The following is a 24,710-nucleotide window of genomic DNA, read 5'->3' as shown; positions in this document are numbered from 1 at the left end:
CAGAGAATAAGGCACATCCCTGCTGCTTGTAAAATGGATAGGTGGAGGAAAAACCTCCTAAAATACCCTAAACATACCAAAAATATCAAACCACAAAATTGTAAAAATTGTTTATCACTGTCACTGTTCACATATTTGTTATTTAGATTTTGTGGTCTCAGTGTGGGAAAGATGCAACTCTCAGGACAGCATTCTCATCTCTGGGCTGCAGACTCAGACTTCTACTTGCTTAGTCTCCCTCACTGGCCCCATAAATCTTGCATTCCTTTTCTGCATAGTTGTATGGCTTCAGCAGAAATGTGGCTCCATGCCAAGATACAGTCTAACTTGTGGCTCTCGCTGCTGAGATGCTGGAGCAGTGAACTGAAACCTCTGCATAGCCAGGAGGTTTCAAAATTCTCCCTTCTTTGTGGGTTAAATGATTCCATGGCCACTTGATCACAGCTCCTGTAGCTGAACAGGTTATTCCCTCAGCTGCAGAAACAATAAGGGCTGCTGTGTACACCAAAACCCATAACATCCTCACATTATTCCCAAATTCTAGCTACATCTCCTACACCTGTTTGGCTGGCTAAAGAGCAGAATGTGCTAGTTGGGCTGGTACAGTGCTACACTGAGATGGCTAGCCACTGATTGGCTCTCTCAGGGATCAGATAAGGGATTAATTATACCAGTCTTGGCCCCTCTCTGCCTAATTTCCAGTCTCCGAAAAATCTCCAGACCCACCAGCCTTCTGTCCTCTCCAGGATGTGAGGCAACCACAGCTAAACAGCCAGACACTGCCATTTGCTCTAGATGTTATAATAAAAGGCTACAGCCCATGAGAATGAGATCCCACAGGGACAAGCTTGATTTCTGCAAAGTTACCTTCTCCAATCTCTCACTAAGCAGTGATTCCTGGGGGCCATGTAGTGTCTCTCCACAAAAGGTGACTGTGGATGAGCCTTTCTTGTGTGAGAAAGAAATTGGTTAACTATGCAGTTATTCTGGCTTTTATTAAATACATTTTGATGGTATATGTTATCTCAAAAATCTGTTGTGTAGCAATGGAGTGTACAAAAAAGTTAGGAAAACTTCTGTCATGAATAATAAAAGCTCATCTTATCCTAAGAAAAGGAAATATTCAAACTTGCACATTTTTTTGCCATTTTATATTTCTATGGCTTATTCTGCCCTTCATGTGTTTTAATATGCATACATTTTTACACACATAAATGTATACTGGTGGGGATAATTGTTTGCTCCAGGCTGATAATGTAGAACAGTAGGAAATTTCTGCTTATAAAAATTCATAAGGGATATTAGAGAGATCTGAGCTGGGTGACATGAACAGATGGCTGTTAAGCTTCTATAAGGAAGAAATTATTTCTCCTAAAGAAATTTTTTTAGTGCAAATCAAAAAGGTATTTTGATAAGACACATGAACAGGTTAATTAAATCTCTTTTATTTCCAGAACATTTAAGGTCTTAATCTTCTTAATGCCTGTATAAACAAGAATTTTAGAAGAGTGGAGCTATACCATTTCTTCTTATTTTTAAATAATTTGATTAAAAAAAAAAACCACAAAAAACCCCAACTTTACCAACTTTAATAATAACTGACTTTGTTTTATTCAACCAAAAAAAAAAAAAAAAAAAGTATTTCAATTTAACAATTAATGGGAAAAGCAGAATAATCTAAATTTTCAGTCAGTTATAAATTAATCTTAGGAACTAGAAGCTTGAAATACTTCCAGGGAGCTGAATACCAAACTGTGTAGCTGATTATTCACATAAAAACTCAGACTGCTGTGAGAGATTTTCATGTGGCTTTTCAAGAAGCAAGTTTTAATGTATAAAAACATACAAGAGCTGGAATATCTGTGTATACTGTTCTTAAAATGATTGCGAGGAGACTCAACTGATATTTTCTGACACCAGTTTTCCTTTTGGTTGGCATTACATAAATTTCACTGGAAGTCATTTGTAGGTGGATGTGTCATCACACTGTACAACATTGCTTCAGAAGTATATGGGCATCACTTGAGTTTCTCAGAAATGAGTACTAAGGACAGCCCACAATTCCCCTCTAAACTTCTGTCCCCCAGACCAAAGAACCAAAACCAGCCTTTCTGGGACACAGTAATTCTATCCCAGAAGCCATTTGAGCTTCCAGTGGGATTACAATTTTCTCCATTTGATTTAAACTCCGTCACACTGTCACATCAGCTCAGGCTCCCCCATTCATCTGAACAGGATGCTGTAGATTAGAGAGGTTTGAAACTTTGCTCTCCAGCCTGGGAGGCTTCAGCACAGGGAATAGTTTGCAGTACACCAATGCTCCTCCTACATGTATCTTTCTGGAGGTTCATCAACTTACACAGAGACCTGGAACTGCAACTGGTTTTTGCACCAACAAAAACCAACAACAACAACAAAAACCAGTCCAGGGAACTTCTCTGCCCTAGCTAGCTGAAACTAACTAAAAGCAAAAAGATCTCTGTCCTGCAATCTCTCCAAGCCTCCGCTGAACACCCCGTCTGGAGAAGAACCTGTAGGAGTCAGGCAGTTTTCTCAAAACAAACTCCACGCTTCTCCTTGCTCTTAGAACCAGTCTTAAAGGCACAGGACTCAATATACAGCACAAACAGAGCAGACGACTGGGGATACAAGCATCATAAAGTCACCCTAGGACAGGCTCTTGTCAGTTTATGAAGCTTTTACTCATTCATCCCAGGCTGCATGATTCTGCTTTTTAAAACTTTTGAATTCTGGTGTAATTAAAACTCAAACAGGTGAGTTTTTCGTGCACTCAGTATTAATAAAAATCTGATGCAATTATTTTAATTTTTTTTTATCTTATTGCACTTTTACTTTACATATACACATACATACTCTAAGAAAGGATTGAAAGAGAAGGAGTTTCGCTGAACATAGGATTTTGACAGAGAAACCTACATTCTGTGTGTGAAAATACGTTTTTGATGAGTGTTAAGTATCACAGAATCACAGAATTTTTGAATTTGGACATCAACTCTTGAGACCCTCTAGGCCACTCCCCTGCTTAGAAGGTTGCTTGTGGCTGTATCCAGACAACTTTGGAGTATCTCCAAGAATGGAATCCCCACAGCCATGCTGGGCAAGACATCTTATCTCTGGGCAGCATATCTCACTGTGTTTGCAATGCCATGCTTGGGATTAACATACAGGTTTAAAAAGATAATTTTTGTTGGTCTATATCTTTTCTCTGAGAATAATATCATGCAGTCCACCATCATTCCAGGGAGACACTGGGAATACTTGCAGAGTGATTTTTCCCACAAGAGTTCAAATACAGCTGCAGGAACGTTAGTTAAAACCTTTACTGATAAAAAGACAATTTTACCCAGAGAAGTCCAGTTCTGATACATGCCCATACAGAGACTTTATTCGTGTCTAGAATTTTTTTCCTACCAACTATTCATTTAGCAATTCACATTTAGTTAAAAAAAAAAAAAAAAAAAAAAAAAAAAAAAGGCTAGTTAGGAAAGAACATTTTAATTTTGTGGTAAATCAGAATGACTATAAAAGATTTGTTTTATTCCAAGTCACAGTATGAAAAGAAAGCTGGGTAAAGCAAGTGTTATTTAACACTAAATAATTTCATTTCCATGACTTCATCAGACATACATATCAGCTATTCAGAAAATAGTCCCAAAGAGAGTCTTTAATTTAAACTGTCTGATGTTCTTTTGGCAGTTGTAGTGAAACCAAGAGATTTGTTCTCCAGAAAACTTGGACATAGTTTCAGTTCAAAGAAAAGGAGGGAGGTGGTTTGGTAGTTTGGGGTTTTTTTAACATGGACTTTATTGCAATTTACTCAGTTACTGTCAAACAAACTCTATTTTTTCTGGAAATTTATATAGTTAACTATCATACTTCTTCCAAAAAGCCTAGTACCTTTTAAAAGCAGGAAAGGTTCTCTGTCCACAAAAGCTAATACCCAGTGAAAATAATAAATACCGTATCTCTTTCTGAAAGGATTTTTAATTCACAAAATTCAGTGGAATAAAACATATTATAAATTATTTTCCCAAACTAGGTCCTTTGCTTCAAGCTATACCTCAGATATTTTCTCAGAAAAGGCATAATGAAAATGTGGATAAATAAATGTTGGCTCAACTTAACAAAATAAAAGTCTCTGACTGGCTGGAGACAGAAACAGTTTCAAATGAGTCTTCATAAGCTGCTTCAAGAAATTAGTTCTACAAATGGTGTTTAACTGAAAGAAAAATGGTACAAAGAAAGGCACTGTCCCTTATTTAAAGTTTCTTTCAAATTTAATTGTTCCTTTCACTGTCACTAGGTCTGGAAAAAGTGCCCAAAGATCTTCCCCCAGACACAACCCTGTTGGACTTACAGAACAACAAAATTACTGAAATTAAAGAAGGAGATTTCAAGAACCTGAAGAATCTTCACGTAAGTGTATAAATGAACTGGTATTTACCAACAAAAATGGGGAGAAAATGCAGTTTTGGCCTAGGAATACATTTTTTAAGGAAAACTGATTAAATAATTTGTGATCTTCCACCAGTCCAGCCTATTTATTTTTATTCCCCTTTCTCTCCTGCAAGCTTTCTTGTCAAACTACAGAAGTTTCTCACCTCTTTTCAGTTGTTCATATCTGTCTCCTGACCATTCAGTCCCCTAATCTCCATCATAACTTCTTTCACATATTTATATATGTTCTCAGTCTCTTTGGCACAGTTACTTGGTTATTTCCATCTCAACCCTCCCATCTCACTCAGTTCTTACTGTATTCCTTCCCCTCCTACCTCTGAGCTCAGAGAGATTTGTATGTGCCACGTTTGTCAGCAGATTTTCATTCCGTACTAATTTTAATTCAAGAATCTTTCCAAATTACACTTCTGCCCCCTGCACTATAATAAAATTGTGGTTTTTGCAATAACTTTCTCCTAGCAAAACTCCATCCTCATCCTTCTTTGCCTGCCAGTCTCTTCTAACACTTCGGTCTGGTTTCCTCTTTGCTGAAATATTTTCCTTCCTGGTTTCTGTGACCATTTTTTTTTTTTTTTTCCTGGTTCACCTCTTCTTATCCAAGTTTCCATCAGACAGCTACCTTCCTCTGTTTCTATTTTTTCTGTTTTTTTTTTTTTTTTCTCTGTCTGAGGTCCTCCTCCCTGTCTATAGTTTTTATCAACATTTTAAAATATATTCCTCATACTTTTGCCTAAATTTTGTTGAAATATATTTCTTTACGGAGCAGAAAAGCTATTCTCTGTCTTTGAAAGTAATATCCTAATTCAGGCATATGCATGAAAATATTATTTTTCTATCCTTTCAAGAACTCATTTTATTTAGTGTATTCCTCCATTTGATCCTTTTTATTATAAACAATATCTTAATTTGGCTTTTCTTGCCTGGCTCTTTACAGCCTATTTCTATTCTATTCTATTCTATTCTATTCTATTCTATTCTATTCTATTCTGTTCTGTTCTGTTCTGTTCTGTTCTGTTCCGTTCCGTTCCGTTCCATTCCATTCCTGTCACAAACAAGAAGTCAACTCCCACTTTTTATCCATTACTGGTGTCAATATCATCACCCAAAGAATCATTGTTTCAAACAAGAATCTGCATTCAACCACTCATACTTGGAAAAAAAATCCTACAAAATTTTACCCCTTTTAGTTTCTTCCAAAGCCCCTCTTAAACATTTGTTTCATTGCAACACCAATAAGATAGGTTTTAAAAAAATTAATGCAAAACTGTCCATAGTGAAGGGATCTGCATGAATGAATCATGAGGTTCATGTCATCTAATTTTAGCATAGGTGTCTATACTTGATCCAGTTCCATAAATAACCTCTAAAGTCAACAAAACACATTCTTCCCCATTACATTTCAATAGTCTAGGTTTAAGAATGAGATTACTTGCTCCCCAGATTTTTTTTTTTTTTTTTCAATTCCCTTCTTTGGCTACAGGAGAGATTTGATGCTGTAATTCCTGACCATTTGTTTTGGTTTTCTTCCACCTTGGAAAGAAGTTTGTGTTTTCAGTGAAGATTATCTATAAGGCGCCAAAAGAGACAAAATTCTTATCAGTGAAATTAATCTTTTGGCTATTCTTCTTGATGACACTGCCTTAAATGAGTCAGTGCATTGTATTGCAAATGAAAATCACTGTTCCCAGTGACTTCTACCTGCTTCGCACTTGCTCCAGGTCTCAATTATACGTCCTGCTGTGAGTTATGCTGTTGTGAACTATTTTATCTCCTTGATGTTAGCTCTAAGGGCTTTTCTTTATTTTATTTTATTCTGGTTTTTGTTTTCTCTCTCTCTTTTTTTTTTTTTTTTTTTTTAAAACAGATACAATTTAATAGTGAATTAAATAACTCCTCAGAGAAGATATTTGTTTGGCTTACTCATAAAAGTACCCAGTACATGCTTAGGGACCACTGGAAATCATACATTAGCATAAATTTTAATGATCTTCAAAACTGCAATTTTCCTGGATTTACTCTAGAGCAAATAATGTTTCTCTCAAGGTCTCTTTCTGACCCAAATCATTCTACAATTCTATGATCATCTCCCCAAAATAATAATTTAGTCATGCAGTATATTTATGTAGCTAGGCACCATCTTTGCTCTCAGCAGGAGTATTCCTGTGTAATATCTGGGAATGATTCTCATTCTCCAACTTTCTATTAAATATTTTTAGAAAGTAAAACTCAAAAGCATTGTTGTTGACAGAGCTCTATTATGACATTTATTTTAAAGATATATGAGTGTGTGAGATACATATATAAAATGTATGTGATCTTTAATCTTATATCCTGAGAAACATGGCTTGGGCTGATGCCACACTTTACAGTGTGATATTCAAAAATTTCTTAGACATTACTAAACTTTCTTGTACTCTATTAAGATTTACAAAAATTAACAGCATTATTGTTCCAAAATCTAAATGGAGAAACTGGAGTTAACCTTTTGGATGCATGATCACTTAAGGGAACAATTCTTTAAACCCCAATTTTCACAGGTCTTGAAAAAATGAGCAGTTTATATAGTTTGTTATTTTTGAATAATCCGTTAAAATACCTTCTTAATACTTATAGCTGTCACCAACCACGAGTGTATTAGTTTTAGAAGAGATTTTCATGAACAAGTTGGGTTGAAACTAAGGTTCAGCTGGTACTAAAACCCAGAATAAGTAGCGGGAAAAGAAAGGATTTACCTATAACTTGCTCATGGCTTATCTTTCAGTACAAATGTAACTGCTTATACTACACACCACTGGAGTACACAGCACTGGAGATGAAAGAGAAATTAGAACCTACCAAAATATTCTTTTTATTGAACATCTTTAGATTTCCCAAGAGCAGCTAAAATTTGCGGCTGTGGAAATAAAGCAACCATTTAGAAGAGAATGCAACTAAAGGAACATTTGCCTACAAATAATAGATTTCTGTCACAAAATGTCAGAGTCAACAGTTGTAGTGCATTTGATATTTTTATCGGTTTAAATTATCTAGGAAAAAGTGGCTAAACTATTAAAGCTCTGCTATAAAAACAGTGAGACTTCACTGTACTTGAAAATGAAAGATTGTGTGGTTTTGGTTTTGGTTTTTTAGCACAGGACTTGAGAGAATGGGGAAAAATTGAAGGATCCTTTTTAATGGCTGAGGACTGAGTTTCGCAGTTTCAGAACACTGTCTGATATTATGTAGAAAACTTGCTTATGACTTAGACCTGTGGCAAAAAAGTCAGACAGGAAAGCTATTGGAAAAGCCAGGAAAAAAGTTTCTATTTCTATGAAACTGACAGAATTTTCCAGGCAGACTGACATTTCTGGATGGAGTTCAGTACTTTGACCCCATGGACACAACAAAGAATTCAAAATACTACATGAGTAAGCCCTCATGCAGAGTAAAGGAGGAGCCTGCACAAACAGCACATGGAGTTGCAGACTGTGTGGCAAAGCCAAAGCAAATCAGCAGAATGCCTGGCACCTGGAAAAAGAAGTGAAAGAAACTGCTCTGTGTTAGATCACTATAAGAACAGCACAAGCAACAGAATAGTGACTGCATGCTTTTCCAACAAGAATTTTTCAATTGGCGCAGTGCTAGTACAGTCAAAGGAGATGAATGCACTATTGGCCTGAAATCAAATGGAACTTTACTTAATTGAACCTAGCAGAACTGTTCAAAGCCATAGCTGTACATACAAAAATGCTAAACCCAACTTTGTTTAAACTGAAGGAAAAGACCCAAGAGATAAAAGATTTAAACTTGGAACTTGAAGTTGTGACCATATCCACACTAGAGGATTATCAACACTAAATGTGCAGGCAGAGAAGCTGAAACTCTCTTTGTGTAATAGCAAATGGAAAATCAACATATGACAATAGAAAGCCTCATGCCCTCCTTTTTTCATAAAACAAAACAAGAAAAAAAAAAAAACCAAACAAAATACCCTAATCAAGAAAAATAAGCCTGAAGAAAAGTCTAAGGATCTTTCAGAGATACAGAAAATCCCCAGAGAGATCAAAAAGTATTAATTAAATAATCCAGTCTTCTGATGACTCATTACAGCTTCAGTTCCTTTTTCCCAGGCATAAAAAGAAGTTAAGTAAACACTTATTCTCTGTAAATCACAGAATGAAGAATCAGTAATCACCATTATACTGTGAAATGTTTCACATATTCAGGTTTCAAATATTCAGAGGGGGGAACAAAAAGTTAATCTTTCTGAAACACATCACTCCCTTAGAGAATTTTAATTTCGTCATGCTCACTTTTGCACTGTGCTTAAGAAACAAGGGGATTTTCCACTGAAACAAGTATAAAGCAAGCCACATGCACAGAAAACATTTTTCTTGTACAATGGGTAAAGACTTTTTTCATGTGAGGGAATAAAACAAGACAAAATATTTTGAGGTCCTTAAAATTCTGGAGTCAGCATGTATAATGAAAAAAAGGAAATTTTTATAAAATATAACAATAAAAAAAATCAGATAAATTGTAATAAATTTACTGAATGTCCTAAATTTCTTGTCATAGTAGACAAGGACAGTGTTGAAAGAAAAAATGGAAAAAGCAGAACCACCTGTTTCCTCATCATCCATGCAAGCGATGTTGTGTGAGAGGTACCAGTGAGAGCTCAGAGGCCAGGCAAACTAAGTCTGCAGCAGGGTCCTTGGCATTGTGAGATTATTCATCAAGGTCCTGTGTATGTGGCCAAACTGCTTTCCAATGGCTTCTTTTGTTTGTACTGACAGGCTGATTCTTCAGTGCTTTGGCATCTCCTTCCTTCACAATACATTCATCTCTTCTCTCGTGCTTTCATGTCATCCCTTTGTCCTTGCTTTTCTTAGCTATGTTCTCTTGATCCTAGGTTTGGATGATTAGAGAAAAATGGGAAGTTCTGGTTTTTTGGGGGTTGGTTTGTTTGTGTATTTGTTTTGTTTTGTTCTTGGGTTGTTTGGTTTTTAGTTTTTCCATAAATGTACATACATAATAATTTGGAAGAAAACCTTGACTCTGTGTCCAGGTTGTAAGTATGACTTAACTGAAAACGTAAGGCAAACAAAAGGGATGAATTTTATTATTATTTTTATTGGGATGCCTGGCTCCTGAGGTTAAAGTGCTTAAGACGTAACTGTTCCTAGCAGAATTGTAATAAAAATCAGGTAATAATGTAATACATAACCCAGGAAATTAAAGAAATTCCATTGGGTAAGGGATTGGGTTTAAACCCTGAAGGATGCATGCATCAGTAAAGAAATGATGTTAGATAAGTGTACCATCCCCAGCTGGCAAAACAGGTGTATCACTATGTAATATGGCTGATGAAAGTTTGCTGGTAATTTTCCATTTTAATTCGGGTTTTGGCAAAGCTCTCACTTTAAACTATACTGACTTAAGATGTATGGGGGGATTGAAACCCCACAGAACAGTCTCCTGAGATTTTCATATAATGAAATTACACCAGAAAATTTAATTCCCTGCTCCCCACCCCTAGGCAGGGCAAAAAATTGGAAGTTTTAGTAACCACAAGAAGAACAACCCTGTGCTAATTCCAACCTGACTGCCACACACTGTCTGTGCAGTTTCTCGGGGTGTGTTTTGACAAAAGCCTGCCAGCGAGGGTTCAAAATTTTTCCTGAATTGTGAATCCTCCTTTTTAACTGGAAATAAATATTTCAGGGAAAACCAGGTCAGAGGGAACTAAACAGCCAGACTCCCACTGACTTCAATGTAGCCAGTGTCTATTCCTGTCATACAGTGGTTTTTATTTTTTTCTCCTGACTACAGAAATACCAGAGATGTTTCACTAAAAAAAAAAAAAAAAAGTCATCTTTGAAGCAAAGCTTAATTTATTTTCCTCTCTGAACACCACTTAAACTGCTGGTCATGACAAAGTGGTGCAATGTTATAACTGAGTCAATGTTTACTGTGCATTTTATGTGCTATATTATGACAAAGGAAAAGATCTTTATCTCAGGAAAATGTGGATGGAAGTTGTGTTTTCTCTTATCCATAGGAAGTTGCTTTGAAAATTCTAAGCCTAACAAACTGATGTATTAATACCTGATGAATTTTTTTGCCCCTTTATTTTTCCTTTCTTGTTTGCTGTTTTTTGTTGTTGTTGTTTGATTTGTTTTTGTTTTGTTTTGTTTTACTTAAGGCCATGTATTTTTTACACCCATACCAAGTCACGTTAAAAGCTGTACATTTGTATGCTCAGTCTTTTGTATTGTGAATTCGTGATGTACTTCGATTTTTGGGGGGAGCGGGGGGAAGTTAGGGCTTAGGGAGTATATTTAGTCTAAATGAAATATCCCTTTTCCTCCACTAAAAATGAAAGTGTAGAAGAAGGTAGATTTTCAAATAAAAGCATCAGTTCCTGTGACTTTTGTTCTAGGCTGTCATTTCTGCCAAATCATTTCATACCAGCAACATCACAAGCAACATACTTGTAACCAAGGGCTCCAGCACTCTGAACACTTTCAGGATGACCCTTATTTTTCTCTCCAAGTACTTCTTGCCCTGTACAAAAATATCGTATGTCCTTTAACACGCTGAATGTAATCATGCCATCTGGGCTTTATTCAGGATAGCTGGTCCATGTGACCTATTTTTGCCTAAGATCCATTCCTCTGTAATACTGCCTGCAGATGTTTTCCCTAGGTTTTTGTCCCCTGGTTCCTGTTTTCATTGACCTCTAAATCCCCTGAGTTTTAAATTTTATTTTATTTTGGTTTGATTTAGCTTTTGTTACATGCAAACCATATGGGACACATTTTGAGGAAAGTAAACAGCATTGCTGCACGGCCAATAACTTAGTTCCTAAAGTATGGGATATAATAGAGGTATTGTGAAGTGGGAAAGGAATCCAAGGGTATGGCTTGCCAGGTGCTATACTGGTGTGTTATCCTCATAATTTGTTGTTGCTCTGGGAGACAGTAAAAAGTCTCTTACAAACTGTAGCGTGTGGGTTTATTTTTCCTTCTTTACAGCTGCACAACAATGGAAAAATAATGCAGGTTTAAAATACTGGGAGCTAAGACTTGCAGAGAGGGGTCTAAGTGGGAAACAATGTTCTGGTACAGAAAAGGTTGTAAACTCTGACTTGTAGTACATTCCCACCTTACACCACCAAACACATATTCCCACTGTGATATTAGTGTTTTTATACATACCTTTGATAGAACACCACCATTTCTAAGTGAGAGACTCCTTGAGTGTTTGAATAAAACAACATTTTGGAGTGTTTCCCCAAGATAACATAAATATATTCAGGAGAAAGCATTGGAAAAGTGTAACATTAATCCTACATACCTAGATAACTGCTGGGTTTGGTCAGGGGTATCAGTTCCCATCTGAAGAGATATAGCAATCAACTACTGAGAGAATATTTACTGTGTCTAGCTGAATCTATGCCTACCTATTTCCATCAAGAAATATTTCACACCAAATCATCAGCTGTGATTAACGTCTCCCAAAATTTTATTTAAAATGTAACAAAAGAAACTCCAAAGAAGGCAGACTTTTAGCTGAAACAAATGGTTAAGCAGTACAAAGCAAGATGCAAGATAAAAATTTCAAATATTCATAAGCCCCAACTCATATAGTGTTGACTTAGAGATCTATGGAAAAAAATACATGGTGACATTAATGAAAATAAAGAACAATTTAATTAGCAGTAGCACATTTGATTATTAAAATAAAAACAATGTAAGAGACTAATTGGCATAATTCCAATTTTACTACTTTTAAAAAGCTGGATTGTTTGCCATGTCCTAATACTCTACAGGTGGCTGAATTTCACTATGGGCAGAATCTACATCTATATCACAATTCTGGCAACCATGAATCAGAAAATTACACCCAGTGTGTATGCATGTGTTCTCATGTCAGATTTTATAGTACAGTCCCAAATACAGAGCTGGAGCCGTGGCTTCCACTGACCAACATATTTATTTTGGGATAGGCTTATTGTTAGGGAAATACTCTGCTGAACTGTAGGTGACCTCTTCTACCTCCTCTTGCATATGAGTTATTTCTAGCTAGCTTACAAAATTAAAACCAGAAATGTTCAACTTTACGCTCACTCAATGAAACCATGTATAGTACACACTGCTGGCTTTGCTCAGGGTGAGCTGCAAGAGGAGTCCATTAGGGGAAAAACACATCATCATTTTAAACTGCCCACTTCTCTTTCAAATTTTCATGATGGAGAGGTGCTGTCATAGAGGCTGTTAGTCTTGTCATTGTTCTGATATTTAAATGATTATGGAATGAGTCAGACACTCCATTTTCCTCCAAGAAACAGACTTAATTGCAATTCTGAAAATATTGAAAGTGTATGAAAATGCTCTAAATGCTCCATAGTGGAGGTGGTGAAAAAAAATGCCCTAAAAATAAATATAAGTAGATATTATAACAATATTTATATGGCCCATTCTAGCTAATCCACTGCTCAAACATGCAGCACTGTAAATCTGATAAGCAGATAGCAAACAGATGGAATTATAAGAGTCATTCAAGTTTCTGTTATGTCTGAAATAGTCTCCATTACTGTGTTATGTCCTGACAGTAATGAGACCTTCTCCCTTTTTGTGTCATGGTTAATTAATCTGTGACATTTAGAAATAATGTAAAACTACAGAGGCATGCAGAGAACACCTATTACAGATAACAGTGCTTTTATGGAGGTCTTTCTCCTCTGACTGTATAGAGAGATAATCTTCTTAGAGTTACCCTGATTCTAGATATCACAGCTGAGGGCACTGACAGGCAAGGTTCCCTGCAGAAACTGCAGGACTTGGAGCGTGATGCTTCAGATTGTTCCTCTTCCATACAAAGTTTTGCTTACCAAAAAGATAGCTTATATGACTGAATAAAAAAAAAAAAAAAAAAAAAAAAAAAAAAAAAAAAAAAAAAACCACAACCCTGTTATTTATCAAAAATCTCGTCAGTGCAGTTTTATAAGACTAAGAGGAATGAGGTGAAGTTATGCATGATTTTACTAAGCTGGGCTGTGCCTTCACTCTAGTGAGTAATAGAATTTCCTGTTGAGGAGAAACTGTTTGGAAGAGTTGTATGATGATGGATAAGGTATAACAGTACCCTTAGGATAAAAAAAAAAATCAGGAAAAAAACCCTGAACAATTTTTTTTTTTTTTTTTTTTTTTAACTGTCTTGCTCTTCACAGCTTTCAAATGGAAAGATTGTACTACTTGAACATAAATTATGGATGCTAACAGAAACTGCATTGCAGTCTCAGCAATGAAGTAACACTTCACTTGTATTTGTTCTGTAAGACTTACCTTTCACCATTTCAGGAGTTTATAATATATTTTTTTTTTTTTTTTAGTACTGCATTACATTTTCTTCAGCTCACCAGATTTGCCATCAGAAGAGCTCAAAAGGCACTAGAGAATAATAATAATAATAATAATAATAATAATAATAATAATAATAATAATTTTAAAAGGTTTCACCAAATAATTTCCCTTGTCATCATCTGAGATCTGCTTGATTATTACTCTACAGGCACTGATCCTTGTCAACAACAAAATCAGCAAAATAAGCCCATTAGCTTTTGCTCCGCTGAAGAAACTGGAAAGACTTTATCTGTCCAAGAACAACCTGAAGGAACTCCCAGAAAACATGCCGAAGTCTCTCCAGGAGATACGGGCTCATGAGAATGAGATCTCCAAGCTGAGGAAAGCCGTCTTTAATGGACTGAATCAAGTGATTGTCTTAGGTATGAGCATGAGAAATTATAGCAAACACAACCAAGTGTTTTTTCAAGATGTTGCTTTTAGTTTGATCAGTGATTATATGTAGAAAGCCAACAAATGCTTCAATAAATTGTACCTCCAAATTAGTTTGACCTGAGGAATATAGGTACCTACACTACAGCACATCTCAATACCATGTTTTGTTGGCAGAACTAGGCACCAATCCAATCAAGAGTTCAGGCATTGAAAACGGAGCTTTTCAGGGGATGAAGAGGCTCTCCTACATCCGTATCGCAGACACCAACATTACAAGCATCCCAAAGGGTAAGAAATTCAATTAGCGTTTCAGAGATTCAGGTATAATGTGGTAAATTCTACTCAGCTGGGAAAAAATATTATGGAAGCTTTTTGAGTCTGTTCTGTGAGTATCTAGTTTTAGACCAGATGAATTTTATTTGGAAAATTTTGGCTTTTGGTTATAAGAAGGTCCATGAGAGGTGCACTGTAAAATGTCATTTTATGTTATTTCGCTTCTCTTGTCTCATAGCTGAAATATAAACTGGAAGAACATTTCCAGCCTCCACGCCTGGTTATTGAGCCTTAACATAACGCAGTTGTAAACTCATGTAGAATTAACTGAAGTTGTACAAGCATAAAATCAGCCCTCCACAAGTCTGTGGGCTTGAAGCCAAAATACCCTCCCTATAACAAAACAGAAACCTTTCCTATTTTTCAAAGCTCTTAATTGGAAATTCCTACAAAATAGAACAATTTCATTGTAATTTATTAAAAACAAGCAAACAAGAATGGTTCCAATACAGAGGAAATTATATTCAATTTATTCATACTTCAGCCAACAGATTGTTTTGAAATGGCTGAAATTTTTGAAAGATAATACTGGTTGTTATTTTCTTCTCTTCCCATATTTCCTGTTTTGGATGTTCTTTTGAGGTACCTCAGATAGGTAGAATATGTTTCCTCTTTTTTTTCCTTGATAAACAGAATTTGTAAACTAGTATGCACCCTAACTAAATTAACATTAAAATTATTTCACCTCATACTTACAGTTGCATTTTCTACTGCTGTTTCCTGTTAAATATCTAAGTGCCACGTGTTAGCATGTTTATGTATGTGGATAGTCTGGCTAAAATGAGACTCCTTTATATGTCCTATTTATATAATCATGAAAGCTACAAGTAATAAATGAGATTAATTTAATTTAGGTATTTTTCAAAAGTTAACTGTTTTATAATGACTCTAGGAGCTTGGTCTTATTTCATACTAAATAAATTGTTACTAGCTGTTTTCGATTTCCCTGATTGTGAAAGTTCTTAATTTCATTTAGTGAATTGTTCATGGGCATGCTTAGAAAAAATCTTTTGTCAACTGTAAAAGAGCCTTGGTATAGTACAAGTATTTTTAAAAATTATAAGAATCCAGTTTAATCGAAAGTAATTTGATGCTGTTCTCTGTTTCAGGCCTTCCTCCATCCCTCACTGAACTTCACCTTGATGGCAACAAAATCAGCAAAATTGATGCTGAAAGTCTCTCTGGACTCATCAACTTGGCAAAGTAAGAATGAATTTCTTCTTTTCACATAAAATATTAGTTGAAATTTCAATCACCACACACAATTATAAAACATCAGTCTGGGCTTCATGAGTATTAGAATCATTGAAATAATAACTTAGCAGGAAAGGCTTCTAAGGATTTTTGTACTGATTGAATAGAACAAAAACTTGTTTTCCTGACAAAACTTTTCATCTGTTTTCAATTATGAGTGCTATATGCTCAGGACAACTGTTTATTTGATTTACAAAACAAGCAAACAAAACATCAAAACAAAACACAAACAAACAAAGAAACAAGAACAATTAAACTTTTTAAATTACATCGTGTTTGATTCATTGCATGTCTATCTTTGGTGCATGCAGCTTTCTTGGAACACAGCAATGCTCATGCAGTTTGCCTGGAAACTGAGGAAAAAAGTACATAGGAACCAAAATTTCTTTCAACAGTGGCTCCTTTGTTTCTCAAGAAAGGCAAGTCTGCAGTGAGTCCAGGAACATGATTAAGAAACAAAAATCATAAAAGTTAATTGAAAAATTGTTACTGTCAGAGTGACATTACTCTGCTAATCTGTGACTATGTTGTAGAATAAGTTTCTCTAACTTCAGGAAAAATAAAAGGACAAGTCCCAAAACACTCTTACACAGAATGATTTGTGAATTCATTCACATCAAAAAACATGTAGCAGAGCAAAATGGGCCTTTACTACAAGTAATTTTTATAATTTAATACCTTAAATATTTACTATGAAAATAGTTTTAAAGACTGATAATCAGATTTTTACCCAGATTACTGTATCTGATTAATGGATTTTCATCTTAATCATTCTGCTTGTCATAATGAGGGTAGAAAACAGAAATCAGAGAAAAATTACTGAGTAACAAGAGTTAAGTTTACTATTATTTACAGTAGCTTGGACAGCAGTTCAATGTAATCAAGTATATAGTAACCTCACTCTGATTTTGAATCTGAAAATTCCAAGATATAAAGCTTAGAATAGCTTATAAATTAAGGCATTCCATCTTATGTTTTATGTTAATATTTTATCACAGACTCAAAAAAATTAATCTGTCCTAGATTTTAACAGAAAAGTAAAAATACTATAATTATGGATTAGAGGACTAGGAAGCAGTTATTTTTTGTATAAAAGAGGCTTAGTATAGAATATAATATTCTTCAGAGAAATTATGAAGAAAACTTCCAAAACAAGATGATAACTACACAGGTAGTGAGTAATTTACATTACCGAAGTTGGGGGTTGTGGGGTATATGAGCTGTCCTGCAGAGTACACGGTTTTTCTGTTTTCTCATTTACACTTGGAAAACACCACAGGCAGCATCACATGGACAACACTGTTGGAAGTCTGGATCAAGACATAAAGTTTTAAACAAGTGCCAGTGGACTCCTAAAAATATCTAAACTTGGGCTGTTTCTGTTGTGGTTGTACTGTATAGAGCAAAAAGATATTCTGTTGATCATGATGTGGAAATGTGAAGTTGCTCAGAGCAAGCTCCAAGTTTTAAACAATTCTTTGCCCTGTGCTCAAGTAAGTAACTTAAGCATAGTCAGAGATGCTCTTTTGCAAAGGTGAGAGGTGAGGAAGAGCACAGATTGGTGAACAAGGGGCACATTGCACAAAACAAAATAGACAGATGAGAAATGGAGGGAGCTATGGAAGAGCTCCAGCCCAGCATAAAAAAACCCCAGCTTTTATTTATATGTCTAAGTTTTCAGAGATATTAGGACAGCATTAGACAACCTTGTTCATGCCAACTCAAGCCTGACAGTCTAATAGTTGCCCTAAAGCACAGATAAACTTTGAGAAACGGGTAATTTTTCTGACCATGTTAAGGAATTTTAAACTGTAAAGTGTTTAATGCAAGAGCTCAGTCTAGATCTATTGTTCATTGTCTTTTGAGTTTTCTTGCATTCTGGTAGATGTACAATATTTGTCCTTTTTTGTTGTTTGTTTTCCTTGTAAAATTACTCTTAAGTCTTTCAAAAGCCTTCATAGAGTGCTTCAGTGAAAAACCAATATTCTTATAAAAGTAGATCCAGCAAAAACTTTGCTGATTACACGCAGGAATGAGCTCCAAGAGGACATTCACGTTACACATCTGATATTACTAATGTCTATATTCTAATAAAGCTTATGGAAATGGTCTAGCTCCATACAGTGGAATTTGAACCAAACAAAGGGAGTTTTAGATTAGATATTAGGAAAAATTTCTTCACTGAAAGGGTAGTCAGGCACTTCAACAATCTGCCCAGGGAAGTGGTGGAATCACCATCCCTGGAAATATTCAAAAGGCATGTGGATGTGGCACCTGGGGACATTGTTTAGGGGTGAACGTGGGGGGACTGCACTCACATTTGGACTTAGTGGTTTTAGAGGTCTTTTCCAACCTTAATGATTCTATGATTCTAAGCCCATAATGATAATAATGGTGTTGAGCATCATGAAGTTTCTTTCAAAAACATAGTGGAACTTATTCAGCAGGGATGTTGGAGGGAAAAGGTGAAAAAGTATCTGAGAATTTATTCAGTGCTGAGATATGTTTTTGATGATGCTCTTCAATGATTTAGAACATTGGGATGAGATCTAATGAAACATTGAGAAAATGATACTTATTCACTAGTAAAAAAGGAAGTGATATATCAATGTATGAAGCAAGAGTAATTTTTCAAATTCTTCCCTTTATTTTCCTCTGGGAAGGGCGATTAAGACCATATTCTTTCCAAAACTCCTAATCACCCTCTGTATTACACAATAATATTGACTTAATCTGTAAGCATTGCCCCAAGTGACTGAGAGTTTTTTGTAAGACATTTAGAGGAGATGTAATTATATATAATTTTATTCCTCCTGGGATTTGGCCCACTTCACTACTGACTCCTATAATTTTACTCTTTCCCTAGAAGACTGTGCAAAGGGATTATTTTTCCTTCAACAGACTAATATGAGAGTCAGAACAGCTTTTTTTTTGTACCGGTCTCCCAGGTTTGACACATCTGCATGTAGACCTGCATATGTAGTGAGCACATATTTAGTTATGTGTCAAACAATAATTTATAGCCCGCTGACAAAATGTGAAGGTTTTTTTGTCCCAATGCTTTCAAAGACATTCACTATGAGTACCCATCACTGAAGTCCTTTTTAAGCATTCTGTATAACTTCAGACTGAATTGCTCTGTAGGATCCAATTCCCCAAGTTTTCCTAAACCTTGTTATACTCTATTTAAAAGAAGGTCTGTTCTAATAATTTTTAATGAAAATTCCTCATTATCAAATCCTAGCTAGGAGATGGGATACTGTGAATTGATTTCTGAGTGAAGTAAATTCATATTGATGTAAGTGGGAGTTCTCATTAAATTCTCCTTTGGTATTTAATAGTTTGAAAACATTGTCATATATAAATTAATATGATAAGACTATTTGAATTCTATGTAATGCAAATTAATACTAGGAAATGTCTCAGCCATAAAGATCAAACAAGTATTTTCAGTTTTGTGATTTTACTCCAGTTTCAGACCCTAACTTCTGAAATTGCTACAAGCCACAAAGAATTGCAGGTTATTAGATAACTGTGAAGAAGGCTTTCTTTAAAAGTACTCCTCCATAGCAAATTATCTTAACATGAGGGTTCTTATTACCTATATTAAATTATCTCATTGATTAAGCTATTTATAAATCTCAGAGCATTTTCCCCCTCAAAACCAAAACAAAACAAAACAAAAAACTTAAAGGAAAACAGAGCAAAAGAGATGATCTAAGTTTAGCCTTTATAGAAATAATTTTCCAAAATTACAATACTCCTGATGATGACAGCTCCTGAAGTATTATCACTGGTTTCTTTACTGCAACACAGAGTATTTTAAATTATTGGAGGCTCTTGAAAAAATTTCTGTAGTTTAGTGATTACAAACCAGAATACTATCAACACATAAATACACAAAGAAGAGCAGATTGTCCAAATTGAACTTAAATTGTGCTATAAACGTAGTGTATGAATGTGTAAAGCAGAAAGGAGGGTTTTGTGATGAAAGCTCTGGATTGGAACTTAAGAGAAATATGTAAGTCCCACATCTGTGTCCTGCTAAAGGACACGAAGTGTAACTGAGCTCCTCTTTCCAGCATGTAGCGAGGCTCTACCTAGTTAAGTATCTTAGAAGGATGTGACAGTTAGAAGGAGGCTTGACAGTTCTGGGTACATAGGTTATGTAGTTTGACAAAAAGTTTCAGACAGTGCTCCTAAAGTTACAAGTATCACTTATTCAGTGTTTCAGCTTTTAAAGAAAAACTGGTGCTTATGGAGGTGCACAGTACATATCTACACCAGGATTATTCATATAGTTCATCAAAGTATACAGTATCATAAGCACAAGTTGAATGATATAATGATAATTATGATTGTTCACATCACACATCACACTTATTTAATTTTTTTTTTATTTAACCTAGCTCTACCTAGCTCACACATAATTCTGAAAATTAGCCTGGTCTGTTCTGCAACAGCAGTGTAGAGAAGTAATCAAACCAAGAAAAATAGTTATGTGGGCAAGTTTAACACTTTTTTTTTGTTAGTTTCCTCAATTTTTTTTTTTTTTCCCCCAACTTTTTCAGATTGGGTCTCAGTTTCAACAGTATTTCTTCAGTTGAGAATGGCTCTCTTAACAATGTACCACATCTGAGGGAGCTCCACTTGAACAACAATGAACTTGTCAGAGTACCAAGTGGGCTAGGTGATCACAAATATATACAGGTAAAGTTTATCCTACTGTCTCAGAGAGCAGTTATTGAAAGATTCCTAATGGTATTTCTCTGTCTATTCAGTCTTGAACAGAAATATGCACACTATTTTTAACTTGATGCACGTTTCATAAATGCTTGAAGTATCAAGAAAGTGTTGTATACAACAGGAAGACTCTTATTCTGATTTTTTTGTGGAAATGGTCAAAGAGTTGTATAGATCTGGATGTGTACATTTGTTGTCTCTGTGTGTCTGAGGAGCCACAACAAATATGGGATTATTTTTCTACTTTGGCTTCCTCTTTACTCAAAAAGCAATTATTAAGAACATTTCTTCTGTTCATTTTTTTTTTTTTTTTTTTTCATTTCTATTAAGTGACGTTTTGCAACCTTCCCCTTCTTATCTCCCAAAACAATGCCATCAGGAGGGCAAATAGACAAAATAGGCAATTCACATCACCAGTATTTTTGAGGTCCTTTTGGCTGGATATCTAGAAATATTGCCTCTTGGGAGCAATTGAGATCTGTCTTCACCCGGACTAAGATTTTACAGGAAAGAGAACTCCCAAAGAATGAAGAATTTACTCCCAAATGTAAATTATCCCCCTGCATGTAGCTTGGAAAAATTCTCCATAAATGGTGAATCTGGAACAAAATAACGTTCATCAGCTACTTTAAATCACCATTAGTGGTTACTTTGGCTCTGTCTTGTATACTTGCACTGATGAGAATAAAAATATTAGAGCTGGAGAGAAAAAAATTGGCATCAAATACAGTGCATTCACTGAATACTCTGTATACAGTGCATGCTCCTGAGCCACCGTGTGTATTATTAATTTCACATCATTGGCTCCTCTTTTGGTTACAGTACCACCAGCTGACAGTACCATTATTAGATTGCCTTGCATAGTTTGTGCACTTTCTGTAGAAATTATTCCAATTGGGTGTATGCTAGGTATTTCAAAAGGTAAACAGAGTCAAGGATTTGTTTGGAAAGAAGACACTTTTGTATAATGTTGACAAAAGACATATGAAGTACTTAATATGAAACAATTTATCTTATTTGCCATGATAGCTCTATTTCTCACTTCAGTACTTGTATGCTTTTCAGGTGGTCTATCTTCATAACAACAAAATTGCTTCCATTGGTATCAACGACTTTTGCCCTCTTGGCTACAACACCAAAAAGGCGAGCTATTCCGGTGTGAGCCTCTTCAGCAACCCTGTGCAGTACTGGGAAATCCAGCCCTCTGCTTTCCGTTGCATCCATGAACGCTCTGCAGTACAGATTGGAAATTACAAATAGATGCCTAAAGATGGGGTTCGGTTGTGTTCCAGCTAAAGTATCTGTTGTTATAGGCCTGTTCAAAAAACCATTGCTAACAATTAACGCCAAATGCCAGAAACTTCACTTTAAAGTGGAGATGATCCATTGATGTAGAATAAATGAGACATTACAGATGTACAAGAGCGAGCATACCATCAATAAGAATAGCCAACTGTGCTTTAAACTGACTTATTTCAGCCTTTTTTTTCAGCATGCTTTCTGTGGCATTTTTCAGTCTTCTGAAGGCTGCAGGTTTTCAGATTCCACTGTATATGAAATTCGGAGTAAATATTTGTGAAGTTATGATATATTAAAAAAAAAAGATAGTGATTGGGGTTGTTTTTATAGCCACACACAGAGAAAAATAGCAGAGGGAAAAAAAGACTCTCAAATCATCTGGAGACTTGAGAAGGTAAGAGTTACCTCCTTTAAATTTATTTCAAGCCCTGGAGGTTTAAAAATATCCACTATAACTCTAAGATAATTCTGAATGTATCTATTTAGCAGAGGCAAATAAAGTTGTTGCTAATGTCATTATTTTTGGAAAAATAAAATAAATTCATATTGTACACATAGTTCTTTAAAGTTTGCCATTCTTCTAGAGCAATGCTATTCAGAATTAGCCTATCATCCTAAAGAACAAAATATTGAGTAGTCTGCAGTAAAAAAACTTGTAACCTATATCTGGAGCTCAATGACTAAATTTGTCTAGTGTAAATCCTTCTAACCTTAGTCACAAGAGCAGTTTTTATGACTTTACTGCCTTGCAGAGTATGGTATAAGGGTTTAGTAATTGTTATGAATCTATGTATTTAGCTAAACAAAAAAAACCCATAGCAGTTCACTTTTCACTTGTTCTGCATTGTACTTTTGTCAGCATCCTTTACTGGTTTTGGTTTTTTAACAAAAGGAATTAGTTGTGAAGTAGAGATATGCAGGCTCCTCCATCTGACAAATTTATGGAATTTAGACTATGAAAGAAAAACCATAAGTATAGAAATATAGGAAGTGAAATAACTGCAGTTGTGAGGACATCATTTGTAGATGTATCTATTTAGAGTGATTTGGAGGCCTCTGTAAATTGGGATTCTTCAACCCATACCAGCAGCACATAGCAAGCACGTCAAAGGTAGGCTGCACAATTCTACTCTTAATCTTCAGAGCTAAACATATACTCAATAAAAACATCACCTGAAAAGAATCTTCTGCAGACTCTTAATGCTCCAAGGTCAATCTCTCTAATTTGTAAAACTTATATGTCATTTATATTAAAGAATAATGTAATACAGGCAAACTCCAAAGTGTTTGTCTTTCTTCTTTAATTTTGATAGAATAACATCAGTGTGTCAGAACTTTAATTAGGTGTTGAAAGTTGAACATCTTTGTCACGGTGATAGCTAAAGTAAAAATAACTTGTGTGAAATTATTTTGCCTCAAGGAACTTTTTCATGCCTAATTCTCATGGGTATTTTTTTTAGGAGCAAACAAATATAGTCTTTTTATAGCTCTCATTTATTCAGTAGTAAATAATTGGAAACAATTATGACTCACTATAACCACTACACAGAAAGAGCATATTTGCACTCTTCTGAGCTATCTTCTTCATATAGTAGCCAATGACATCTCTGCTTTCTATCTGTTTTTCTTCTGGGTTTCATATTTTCAGACAGTTATTTTTAAAATGAAACAAACAGTATACAATATCTTTCTGTCACAAGAGGGGAAAGCCTCCAGAAAATCATCATTTATGGTTTTTTTCGTTTTGGTTCTTGGTTGGATATCAGCTATTCTGCAGATAGAAACTTCATGCAGAAAACTAAGCACTGGCATTTCAAGTGAGAACCAAGATATTGTCTTAGCTTGAAAAACTCCACAGAGTTTGCATGTACATGGTTAAAGAGAGAGATTCATGCCAAAAGTGATAACAATTACATAAACCATCATATAAACATATGCCCAAACTTTCAATTTATCCATCCATAATTTTAACATCTCACACACTAAGGCTTTTCTTTCAAATTAGAACGAACTTTAAATCTGGAAGAAAATATCTGAGTCTAGTCCTCTTCTGTAATACCCATGAAATGTCCCCTATCAAGCTTGCTGCTTACTGCTAAAGCATAAGTTATTCCTCATAAAATACGTTCCCTTCTAACAACCAAGGGCTGCAAAGATAGCAGGACTTTCCTGATTCCCAGTCATTCTGTATGAAACAGAATAAGCAAATCCTATGACAAGAGACCTAAGTAAGATCATGACAAATTTGAAAGGTAAACACACTGTTGGTTTTCCATAAATTGTGCAGCCACACCAAGAGTGCTTGACTGATGGGATTATATCCACACACAGCATCTGCAGAGACTTCAAAGCAGCGAGAAGCCCAGTACTTTTAAAATTGCTTTTCATTTAAATAAAGACCAGATGGTTCTTCCACTTAAAAACAAAACGAGAGGGAAAGGGAAAAAAAAAAAAAAAATCAAACACAAATAATCTATAAACAATTGGGTAGAAAGAAATAAGAGAATTAAAGTAGAAAGTCTTTGGACCCTGCAGCACATCCTGAATTTTTTCGTAAATTATGAAGAGAGTAAATGGTTACAACTCTCGGACTCAAACATATATAGAATAATGCCTTTGTTTCCTGTGGCAGCCTAAAACATCTTATTCCTTGCTGCCAGCCAGGGTGTGGCCATCTTTTAGTTGGTTTCTCCTATAGTGCACCAAGTTATGGACAGTTATCATATACTCAACTGCTGATGTATAAATGACAGTAAATCCAATTTCATTTCCAGTAAAAGATCAGCTCTTAAATCCTTGGCATTAAAGTGTTGCTCTCAT

The 24,710-nt window shown here is 35.3% G+C and overlaps 1 protein-coding gene across 1 annotated transcript in view; it reads left to right on the top strand.

Moving 5' to 3' along the window:
• The window catches only part of DCN (decorin), a 37,860-nt gene extending 14,694 nt beyond the window's left edge, over positions 1-23,166 (top strand). Inside the window, exons 3-8 of the mRNA XM_040062181.2 lie at positions 4,325-4,437; positions 14,035-14,248; positions 14,436-14,549; positions 15,704-15,797; positions 20,420-20,558; positions 21,657-23,166. Of these exons, the coding sequence (XP_039918115.1) occupies positions 4,325-4,437; positions 14,035-14,248; positions 14,436-14,549; positions 15,704-15,797; positions 20,420-20,558; positions 21,657-21,851 (869 nt within the window). The 3' untranslated portion in view covers positions 21,852-23,166. The remainder of the gene's footprint in view (positions 1-4,324; positions 4,438-14,034; positions 14,249-14,435; positions 14,550-15,703; positions 15,798-20,419; positions 20,559-21,656) is intronic.
• Positions 23,167-24,710: the final 1,544 nt, after the last annotated feature.

Source organism: Hirundo rustica, chromosome 4, assembly GCF_015227805.2.
Source record: "Hirundo rustica isolate bHirRus1 chromosome 4, bHirRus1.pri.v3, whole genome shotgun sequence".
Classification (NCBI taxonomy): Eukaryota; Metazoa; Chordata; class Aves; order Passeriformes; family Hirundinidae; genus Hirundo; species Hirundo rustica.
Note: the sequence above shows the minus strand (reverse complement) of the source record. Positions and strands in the feature narration are given on the sequence as shown.